Here is a 12,213-nt window from a genome sequence, read left to right as displayed (position 1 = left end):
CGATGTATGACTGGTTCAGCAAGGAATACAATAAAGTAGGGAGCATAATATAATCAACATTAATCCAAGTTATTAACACGATAAAGTAAGGAACATAATGCAAGCAGACTTATTCCAATGAGCAACATTGCCTACATGCACTACAGGGACTCTATACGTCCACAAAGATTTAGAATCATACATTCAGTGACAAAATAGCTCTCCATAGACTTTTTTTGTTGTTTCCCTACTTATTAGAGTCACTATTAGTGTTTTTACGATTGTGGATGGACTCCACACTTGGCACAGCATCAATAATTTCTTCCTTCATGGTGTTATTGACTATACACCCATATTTATACAATAATGCATCTTTCAGAGCATCTTGGCTTCCTTATATGCCCAAAGCTTTTCTAATTCCATCAAATAGCTCATTGCTTCCATGTGGTGTATGGTATCATACATCACCTTCTCATCTACCCATGTCCCTCCATTCCATCTAGTTTGTATCCACCATTGATCATCTCATCACTTCTCGTGAACTTAGCTGATCAAAGTGATAATATCACATACATGAGACACAATATTCAAAGGAAGTTTGTTGTGATAACTTGCACAAGGGTTAAGACAACCCATTTGCCAAGAAAAGGCAAGAAAGTAAGGACTAAGGGATACAAAGGGAGGCAAGGTAGGTCAACAAGAAAGGAAGAGCAATAGATGAAATGTAAGGGCTTGGTTTTGCTATCCCTAAGGCAAGGGCAAGAGATGTTGCCAAGGCCTTGGTACTTACATAAAAGAATACTACATGTCCTTGCCATGCACTTTATATTATTATTTTTTGAAGCTTTTGATGAGTTTGTATTGGGGAATTGATTCTTCTCTAAAGTTCATATCAAAGGCTTGCCAATATGCATAGAGGGAATGATTGATTTCACTAAATATCATACTCTTTAAATAGCATAAATGCTAGCTTTCCAAATGTACCCTTTTCTTCTAGTCTGGATTCATTTGGTGTGGGTCATAAACTATTGTCCTTAAAATTTTTTGACATTGTCTCATCTCTTCGTTTGAAAGGTAAGCCAAAAGAATGCAAGATCAATGCATTTCATGGGGCTCAACTTGTGGTCAAAGATGAAATCATTAAGGCTCTCTTTCATATGCTTGAGCTTGAATCTCCTTCATGTAGGTAGTTGTGATAGCTTCTATACTAAGAACCCTTCCTATGACATTGGGCAGCTTTCAATGGTTGCCCTAAAATTAGTATCAAAGAAGGGACCACCTACAAACTATACACTTGCATGTGGATTGGCGGTGGTTGCTCTGTGTGGTTTAATAACATTTGTGGGATATGGTGACCCTCGTTTGCTTAAACTAAGGTGACTATTTAGTGTAAGGTGGATGCACAACTATCCCATAGATTGGCCATCATAGCTCTTTGTGGGTGGTCATTGCATTGATTGACTGATTTGGCCCTTTGTAGGTGGTTAGATTTCTACTTGGCTAACCTAGTACAAGGGGTGCCAGTCCTTGCTTCTTAGCCATGCAGATACCTCGACCTCAAGTCCCAAAAAGCTAGCAAGACATTGAGGATGGGTTCCATCTCTTCCATATATTAAAGGTTCACACAATTAGACTATTCTATATAGGACTACTCAAGCCTCCAATGCCACATGCCATTCAACACATCCATGAGGCCCTTCAGCCCCCATTTCCATTAGTTAACATAGCTATTTCTTGGTGCCACGTGATTTAGGCCACAAAACCACATATTCCAATAGGATATGACTAATATAACTAGATTTTTTCTAATAAGATCAAATCCCTTCCTAGAAAATCTTCATCAAATCAATCATCATGGATGAATAAATCATGGTGAGGGCCTTACTAGCACATTCTATATGTTTTTGGTCTTGATGAAGCCATCAATAATCCAATCTTGCCCTATAAAAGGTGGCCTCTCTCTTAGCTTTTGAAAGAGTCAACAATTTTGACTTTACTAAACTTGGTTTTCCACTTTATATTGATTCTTTGAATGGTAGTCTTAGGGAGCTTGGTTTTTTAATGCAATTTAATAAATTAAGTTTCCTCTTTACCCTTTATAAATTACACAAGGACTAGTTTCAATGGAATACTAGTATTGCTAATGAAATTATAGACCTGATTATATGATTCTCCTTTTCTCTATATCTATGATGAGGAAATAGAACATTGAAAAACAACACGTAAAAAAATAAAATAAAATATCATACTCATGCTTAAAGGGACGATGATCAAACTATCATATTAATGAGCACAAAATTTTATATCTTAAGGGCTCCAGACTAGCAAATCTTAAATCTCTATCTAGCTAATGCTCCCTTGAATCTAAATAGGTGAAGACCTCACCAACATGAGTCTAGTTTGAGCTAGTCTAATTTGAGTTTACATATGATTTATTCACCTAGGTTGTTATCTAGGACAAGTCCTTATTACCTTTGAATCGCTTACAAGACAAATAGAAAACTACATCTTTTCCCCAATGAGTTCTCTAATCTTAGAATTTTGGATGCAATTCCTCATTGGACTTTGCTAATTCTAGATGATATAGCCCTTTGCAATGAAAACATTCCTTGCAAATGATACAATAACCTATTCAAAAGCCTTTTGGCAATTGTAGTTTTGAGTTTTGAAAAACTTCTTGGGTTTTGAAAATTGTGGGCACATCCTAGACTTAAAAACCTTATGAAATCTTTGCATTCTTCTACATAAAAAGCCATACTTAGATAGATGCATAGGACTTTCAATACAATATGGTTTTGGTTCTCTAAATCTCTAAAACTAGGCCTTGTACACGTTGCATTTATCCCTTCTTGTTTTTATAAAAACCCTTCTCAGAATTGTAGTGCACCTTTTATTTTCCTCCATGTTGGTCGTTTTAGATCTTCTATTATATGTGTCCCATTCCTTCCCTTCCTTTTCATTAGCAGTATCTCCTTAGAGGGAGTGCTCTGGTGACATTTGGATTCTACTTTCAACATGTTGGTTATTGCATGGACTTTATAGATGTGTCTCTTTACATGGTGGATGCACTGCTATCTTTTTCTCACTTTGGTTTGCTTGTCTCTCTTAGGTAGGTAGCATAGTGGCATGAAATTAAAAGATGATCTCTTGTTCTTCCAGCGACATGGCATCCTAGTTCCACCAAAAGCATTGTTTTACTTTAATACCTATCAAATGATGGAGCTTTCCAATTATTCCACCTTGGCTTCTACATAATCATTAAGGGACACACATAAAAGAGGTAAATCTGATAAGATTGTGAATGGATTGCTTTGCAATGAGAATGTTCTTCGTTTAAAGCTACAGTACTATTAGATGATTCATTGAAAAAAAAAAAAGTGGAACATCACATGAATGATTTATGATGTTTTAAAAGATTTCAAAAGATATATCAAGGCTTTTAGCAATCACATTTGTGAGACATTAAAGGTTTATTTAATGCACTATGTAATAATTTCACCATCTTAGCACACCGTTTTTCATCATCTTAGCACACCATTGCCTTAACTTTTTTGATGCCCAAAGAGTTGAAGAACCTAGTTCAGCTTAATAAAAGTCAAATTTAATTTGTAGACCTACGTATTGATGCCAATAAAGCACACAAGGAGCCTTAAAAGTTAAATCTATTGATTAGTACACTTTGATATCTCATTTTTATATATGCTTTTCTTTAACCAATTGACATACACATATTTATTTAGGCATACCCATAGAAAGTAAGATATCTTACTCCCCATCATAGAAAGTGAGATATTTTACCCTTCCTAACCTCCAAAGGACAATAAACAAAGAGAGACCTTAAAAGGAGAAGGTCTTGCCATTTTTAAGTATTGGGTCTCTTCCATTCGATGGTTGCCACATACACATGCATTTCGAGAACGATAGGCAAGTGTGGGAGTATAGATTTTAACAATTAGGAGAAATAGAATGAAAGCTATGGATGAATGGAATAATGTGTTGGAGCAATCACAAAACTAAAAGACGTCTCTGGAAAATTGAGAATTTGAATCATAAATGCTAGCAATATATTTATTGTTAAGTTGAAGTATACATACATGCATGAAGATAAGGGAAGCATAAGAAGCCATCATTTGGGCATCATCCTTATATGCTTAAAAGTAAATCATGAAGTATGCTTACATGCATGAAGATAAGGGAAGTATAAGAAGTCATCATCCTTATACACTTAAATTACATAAAAGTATTAGATGAAAGTCACATATAACATGTGTCATATTTTTTGTTGAATTTATCTATTGATATTTCTATGATGGAGCATGAATCATGGATTGTTGATTCTTAATTATTACGGCTTTATAAGGAAGAGCTGTGAATATTTAACGATTGCCTCTTAATCCAACTAGTAGCTTTTCTTTTGTTTTATGTTCCCTTGAATTTGCTCAATCCTTATTGTACATTGGAATTGCGATTAATGGGTTGATTCGCTAAGCTAGAAAGCTTTTATTTGTTTTGCATTGAATTGCGAGTGTTACCTTTGTTAAAAAGTTTACACACACACACACACACACACACACACACACACGTGCGGGCACGTGCATGTATATACACAAAAGGCTACATTATGCAATAGAAAAAGAGTAGCATGACCTGTACATGCAAAATTATTATAAGATTCAAACACAAATTTATGCTTAACAAAGCATAAAAAACAAGTTTTTGAGGAAAAAGCCAAACAAGAAAAGCATGTAATCTACCATGCTCTTTGCCAAGCCATGGAATAACTACACCATGCGGACATCTCACTTAGGAAATACAAATGTTTCCTTGCAAATAAGGCATTAAACCACAATTAGCCGCATTAACTTCGCATGAGATAGTGATAACAAGAGTGCATAGTATAGTGGTAAAGCAAGCTCTTTTGGGATTTTTGGTCTATTAGTAGGCAATTTTTGTACCATGATCTTCATAAACACAACTGGCTTAACTTTTAACTACAGCGTGACTCCCTGAAGGAGTAATTTACTTTCGTTCAAGCTTACTATTGCACATTGTTTACTTTCGTTCAATCGTATTATTGCACGTGCACAGGTACAGTAGTCACCTTAACCTCTGCTGGCTTGGTGTGCTGGAATGTTATGGATCGAGGAAGACCTTAAATTCTTAGAGAGCGGGCGAGATGGTGCCATAAAACCGTCGTCTTCCAGTGGCTTATTCTTCCAAATTGACATTAATTTAGCTGTATTGTCGATCAATGCAGGTCCTGATTGCGGTGCAGTTGCGCGCTTATCGTTGTTGGAAAGCATCACTGGAGGAGAAAGATGTTGCGCTTGTTTGAATATTTCGTCAACGGTATCATCTGAGGGGCCAGACCCGTGACTCTTACTCTTCGAGAGTGTTTGAGAAGGTTTCATCTGCAAGCAATCAAAGGAGTTAAACCAAGAAGCAATGATATCCCGGGACCCGTAGATCCTTGATGGGGACGGTAACAAAATATTTTCATTTCATTGGCCATGAAAGTACGTCCTTTGTAAACTGTTGAGATATGATCTGTAAACTTAGCCTTTCTACTTCACGTGCAAAAAACCTTGTCTGTGAGGTACTCAAGCGCGATTTGTTCACACTGCAAGAGAACTGGGGCTGTGTACATCGTAATGTGTCTACGTCTCTCTGAGCCTGATCTATATGTAGTATGTATGTCGAGGATAACAGAACGTAGAGCGGCGGCCTGGACCCTCATTTGTTGACGGCGGCTTTCTGCCCTACTAGATCTCCTGCCTCTGACAAGCGTGCGGGGAATGGAGACCTTGGCCACATGTATCTGAGGTGGAATTTGCATGATGCCTTATGGATGACATCCTCCTCAAGCTCCTCTTGTAGAAAGAGGTTATAAGTGTTCGTGTAATATTTCTCCATGTGGTAATGCGGCCTCGTAATAGTCCGAAAAGGCGGAAACCATCCTTTGATCCCATTATAGGGGCTGGACCTGAAGATGGTCCTTGATCTCGACCTCCTGGAATTCACGTATCACATATCCATGCATAACCTGTATCGCTTGCATTCTCGCAATTTGCAATGTCGGAATTGCTTGCATGACGCCCTTTCAACTCTTACGCGAACGATATGTAACTCGTCCATTGCATTTGCTATTACGCTAGGCAATTGCATTTTCATCTCGGATGTTCCTAACATTTCTTTGCCAATTGCATTTCCTATATCTCTAAGGCAAATTCCAATGTTTATTTGTGATAGCGACCAATTGCTATTTTGTAATCGGATTTCCTATTTCGCTCGATTGCCATTTCCTTGGTTCGCTTTGTTTGCATCTTTAGCTTGCACCTCGCTTGCATTTGCCAAGCTGAATTAAGTTCTTTAGTTTCCTTTGTTTATAGCCATCAATTTCCATTTGTCTTGTTTTTTTTTTTCCCTTATAGCGATCAATTGCATTTCTGTGTTAGTAAGGAGATTTAGCTTATTGGATCTATGTTTAACCCTAGATTTCTTCGTGCATAGGCAGTTTTCGCCATGTTGATTTGTAGGCTTTTCGTTCTGCAAGGACTTCTTTAGAAAAAGTATATTGTGATTTGCAAGCTCTTTTTTACGTGGGAAGCTCAAAGGGCACAGCTTTTGGCTCAGGGAATGACACTATGGAAATGCATTTATTGTAATAATGCATTCCAAGGGATAGAGCATAGATCTGGTCTAACTCCGAGATTGGAGTTAATGCATGCCATCTGTACTTGCATCCCTAAAATAGATGTGCCTAAAGATAGAGATGAGTCATGGAGGTGGAGGTTCTCTGCAATATGAGGAGGGGAGGCGTCTATGGAAGAGGCAAGTGCTGTAGATGCCAAAGAGACCATTGGAAGCAAAGCTGGCCCTCTATTAAAAGGCTTGGGGGGGAAAAAGAAGGCTTGGAAAAGCTACCTCAGGGACAAGGCAATTGAGTCACAAGGAGGCCTTTTCCTAATTCCATTGCACATAATCTTGTGAGGAGAAGCTATTCTTTAGATCTGATGCGGGCTATAATAGAGGTTTGCTCGACATTCAAGTCTCGCTCCTATGGGAGGACGTTACATACTTTGGCATTGAGTTGGAGAGAGTAAGGGAGAAGTAGAGTAAATATGAGTCTATCTCACAGATGGTCTCATATTGACAACTTTTCATTAGGAATATTTTCATAAAGTTTGTGGATATAAATGTACAAAGGGGAAGAGTTTTATATACATGTGTTTGAAAGACATACTTGAGAAAGTAGGGCTCTCAATGTGATGGAGGTGATAATGGGTAATTCTAACGATTATAAGCGGATTTTCTGCATTTTTTCTATACATGTTGCACATTGTTTTGGAACGAGCAAAGAAGGTTGTGAATTTTGTCAAAAGAAAAGAGAAGACCCATGCCTAGATTTGAAAGCATAGTACCCATGAGCTCCTAAAGCCATGTGACACGAGATACATTTACATTGTGGTATGTTCTAGTCAAAGACCACACGTTATCCTTGTACACTGTATGATGGAGGTCTTGGATTGTCCTTGTATTAATGACCTTTCAGATCACTATAACAATTCTCCTGTCACTATCATTCACCGTCTTGGTGAACAGAAAGCCTAAGGCTGGTTTACAAATGAGGAATGGTTAGCAATATATATCCATGACTCAGAGACTATTCTTGTGGCAGCTTCTTCTATGTCCACAATCCGTAAGAATTTCAACAAAGGATAGTCACTTTAAAGTTTTCCCTTATTGCCTCTCATAATGCTTTTTGGGTCTTAGGTTTCACTACTTGCCCCATTTATCACTTACTACCATATGCACAAACCATCGTTGTCATTACACAAATTTGCAACTATGTAGACGGGATGACATGTGATCTATGGTGCAAGGATTACTTCATTGCATTGGAGGGACTAGGCAACCTTGCTACTTGACCAAGCGACGAGATGAAGACAAGGATGTGATCTGACTTAGAGGCCACTTCATTGAGGTGCACGTGGAGGATGATAGTTGTGTCAATCGACATGATCTGACCTGCTCTAGCTCAGAATCGGAGGTGCACATGAAGGGGTTGAAGTAGCACCGACAAGTCAAAGGATGGCACAATCAAGAAGTCACCAAAGTCATCAAGAACAAAGCGGCAAAATGGCAAAGGGAGATTGGATGATAACCAATAGAAAGAAGGAGAGGTTCCACCAATGGGAGAAGACTTAGATAATCCTCGAGGATGACACTAGTCAGGATAAAGGAAACAATAAGGGTGGAGGAGAGGATTATACAACAGAGGAGAAGAGAGGCTGGAGCTACAAGCTCGCTATGTACTAGTTTATTGGTGAAGTTGTAGCATTGTATAGGTGAATGGGACTAACTTGTGTCTATAGAAGCATTGGTTCTTTATATTGGTTGTAGGAATTGGGTGTATCCTTCTCATTGTATGTTCTTCATACCCTTGTACCACAACACTCCTTTTTCAATGTATCATTGCATTTCTGATTGCATCCCTCCTTTTGCATGTTGCATCCCTTCTTTGCCCAATGCATTCTTCTGTGATCTTGTACCGCAGCACTCCTTATATACTCATATCACTATGCCTCCCATTTTATCCGTTCTTTGCACATCATAAGGAAGCATCCCTACTTACCCTTACCAAGTCTCTTCCCATGCCTATGCATTCACCACACATTGTATTGCATTGCTCTCTTTTTCTTGGTGTCATAATGTACAAAGTAGTCTCCTTGCATCAATGGCCCTAGGCCTCCAGTAATGCTTCTAGGGAAGAGAACGAGCTCCTGCCTCAGAGATACTCAGAGTGCACGAAGACAATGGCGTGTAATGGTGAATACGTGGAGCCGGTTCATGCACTTGGGACTCTAGCTCTGAGCACTTGATATTTTCATGCCACCCTCATGCTATTTTTCTATTTTTTTTGCCATTTTGTACTAGTATAGCATTTTAGTACTCAGCAAGGGCCTTCGTGAGGCCTTTGCCCCGGCCCACAGTGGTTTGTATGAGCTACTTGATTCCATACTTTGTCCCATAGGCCCGCGAGGCCTCCTACGGACGTTGATACATCTTTCTTTCTTTCTCTATATGTTCTTCATACTCCTTGTACCACAACACTCCTTATACAATCGTATCAATGCATTTCTGATTGCATCCCTCCTTTGCCTATTGCATCCCTTCTTTGCCAGTTGCATTCTTCTTTGTCTTCGTACCACAACACTCAATATACTCGTATCAGTGTGCTTCCCATTGTATCCCTTCTTTGTGCATTCATACAGCAGCATCCCTACTCATCCATATTGGGTCGCTTCTCATGCCTATGCAGTCATCACACGTGCTGCACAGCTCTTTGTTTCATGCTGTCATGAAGTAGGAAGTAGTCTCCTGGCATCGACGGCCTTAGGCCTCCGGTAATACTTCCGGGGAAGAGAACGAGCCCCCACCTCAAACATACTTGGAGTGCACGAAGACACTGTTGGATCCACGTCCACCCCTAAAGGAATTTATTTTAGTTTGCCGTGTGCTGTCCACATTTCTGCTGCTATTGGACTGATTGCCTTTACACCCATAAAGGAATTCGTTTTGCTTTGCAGCGTGCTGTCCACATTCCTGCCGCTATCGGATTGATTGCCTTTATTCCCACCCAATAGAGGAACTTTTTTCGGTTTGCAACAAGCTGTCCTTATTCTTGCTCTGCCTCTTCATGCGCTCATACAGAGTTTCACCCACATTGGCATATTGTGTTTGGGAATTGTGGTGCCATAAATGGTTGGTGCTGCATGCATGGTTCGCTTGTATGGAGGCGGACCTGGAAGTGCAGATCCATGGCCAGAAATTGAGGATGCCTTAGACTTGTTCTCGAGAGCTTTTGCAGGGGTTGATGGAGCATCTGCATTGACAGGTAGGTGTTGGCCCACAGTGGGTCTGTGAGGGGTGTTGGATTGATGGGGTCACTTCCCCACCTGTGAAGCCAACCATATGATGAGGACATGGGGATGCAGCAAGGGATTGGAGAAAGAGGGCAGAATTAGGGCTGCCAGCAGACTGGCTGCTGCATGGGTAGCAAGTACATGTCCTTTTTAGGTTTATTTCAGGGCAGCCAGATGGGCCACCCTTGTCAGCATCCTGGGCTGACTGTCAGCCCACAGTTAGTGCTGTCTGTGGGGCTGGAAACAGGCCTGCCATGGGGCCATATATAGGGCCAAAGGGATGGGCAAAGGCGAGCACAAGCAGCAACATAGAGAGGAGAGGCTGGGCCATTTATACACCTGGCCCCATGTCATCTGCAGTAGCAGGTTGGCTGCAGGACAGAGACCACAGGGCCTGGTGGCAGGAGGCCATCAGCAGCACAAGCTGCAGGATAGATTGGCAGTAAGGGTGTGGTCTGTCAATCTGGGCCCCAGTAGAGTTCAGAGTGCAAAGCCGACCTGATCTGTTGTTGCTGCTGCTGGTATTCAAAGTTCAGAATTCTGAATCTTCAGTTAGAAGAGTCTGATTTCAACCTGTATCTAAAGCATTCAAGATCTATACTCAATCAGAGAATTCTGGTTTCTGATGGAATGGGGAAGAAAAAGTGTGAAATTTGTTAAAGCAGGGTCATAGCACATCAAAAGGCTCGTAGTTGTGTGAACTTTGTCGAAAGGGTGATAAATACAAGTATTGATGCATGGTGGATTTAGTTGAGGACTTGAAGGATCATTAAATCTTCATCTAAAAAGCTAGATAAGGCTCCAGATAAATTGTCAGGTTTTCCCCAATTCTTGGATAATGCAGATGATTGGCATTATGATCATGAGGGAGGTAGACATAAATCACATGGTAGCAAGGAAGATGTAGTCAGCACTACAGGAACTAGAAGAGGCTATGAGATTGGCTGATCCAGACGAATCCAGAGGGCATTAAGGCCCCTTTTGAATGCAGCCTAGGCAGCCATTCTGCAGAGTTTTTGGTCTTTCCAGGAGCACACCTTGAGGCAGATCTACACTGCAGTAGAAGAGCCTATTGTGATACAGGAGGGTGAGCAGGAGGACTCACTTTTGTAGCTACTGAAGCCTACAGGAAGGCGTGTGGCAGAGACGAGTTCTACCTCAATAGAACTTACCTCAGCGACAGCATGCTGGATGTGTCGGTACATGAGCTCATAGATTTTGTACTTGGTTCTTCATATTCTCTTGACTGCATTTCTGAGTATTCTCGCTCTAGATCCGAAGTGACTTTTGATATCCACTAAGGGCTTGTAGCCATTCTACAAGAGCCAGAGTAGACCTAGTTTGGTGTGTGGGGGTGGATCCAACGGAGGCCCTCCTATCTACCCTATAAAAGAAAAAGTTAAAGATACACTTTACTGCGATGAAAAAGACAAAAGAAGGAAAATGAAAGACAAAAAAAAACAAAAAGAAAAACCAAAGGAGGAGTGAGGGATAGTAGTAGGATGGAGGAAGTAGGGAATGTGGAAGTGAATCAACAAAGATGACAATGTTCATCTAATGTACTCCAACTGACGGTTTTCTTTCACTTTGGTCTAGCAAGCATTAGCTCCTCGACAGTTTCACACTTTCTACTTAGTTTCTGCAGTTTGAGCTCTTTGAGCAGCTATTGTATATATGAAAGGTTTTTATCTATGCTTCTTCACACAGTTTTAACACCAAGAGACATTTCAATTAATTTTTGTATCTTTATGAAGCATAAAGCATAGAAAAATGCATGTAGTTACCATTCCTCAATTGTAAACCAGCCGTTAGCCTTCCTATTCACCCAAAATGGTGAATGATAGCGGCAGGGCAGCTGTTATAGATCTCATTAGTACAAGGACGACCTAAGATCTTCATCATTGAATCCCAGTACAAGGATAACCTACAATCTTTGACTAGAGTGGACCATGTACAAGGGATGACATGTAACCTATGGTGCAAGGATTGCTTCCAGTGCATTGGAGTGACTAGGCGACCAAGCAACCATGTGGTTACAAGGACAATTAGAGGTGACAGTAGACAAGGTTGACATCCGAGGTGCTGTGACCCGGAGGCCACTTGGTTGAGTGGTGAATATGGAGGTGCACATGGAGGATGGCAAGTTGTGTCAACCAACATCCAATCCAACTCAGTACCAGGAGTTGCACATGAAGAAGTTAAAGTAACACTGACAAGTCAAAGGATGGCACAATGATAATCGTTGAGAGAGCGGTGGAATGGCTAAGGGAGATGGGAGAATAACCAAGGAGAATGAAAAGGTTTTTCA

General features: G+C 40.3%; 1 protein-coding gene across 2 annotated transcripts in view; it reads right to left on the bottom strand.

Moving 5' to 3' along the window:
- Positions 1-4,905: 4,905 nt before the first annotated feature.
- LOC147899787 (putative serine/threonine-protein kinase At1g54610) overlaps positions 4,906-12,213 on the bottom strand; it is an 89,964-nt gene continuing 82,656 nt past the window's right edge. For both annotated transcript variants that reach the window (XM_087376811.1, XM_087376812.1), the window contains one exon: positions 4,906-5,390. In XM_087376811.1, coding sequence (XP_087232937.1) covers positions 5,082-5,390 — 309 coding nt within the window. In that variant the 3' untranslated portion in view covers positions 4,906-5,081. The remainder of the gene's footprint in view (positions 5,391-12,213) is intronic.

The sequence above is a fragment of the Dipteris shenzhenensis genome, chromosome 7 (genome assembly GCF_047967505.1).
Source record: "Dipteris shenzhenensis isolate YYH24624 ecotype China chromosome 7, Dip_SZ_1.0, whole genome shotgun sequence".
Taxonomy (NCBI): Eukaryota; Viridiplantae; Streptophyta; class Polypodiopsida; order Gleicheniales; family Dipteridaceae; genus Dipteris; species Dipteris shenzhenensis.
The sequence above is the reverse complement of the archived record's forward strand: the minus strand, read 5'-3'. Positions and strand labels throughout refer to the sequence as shown.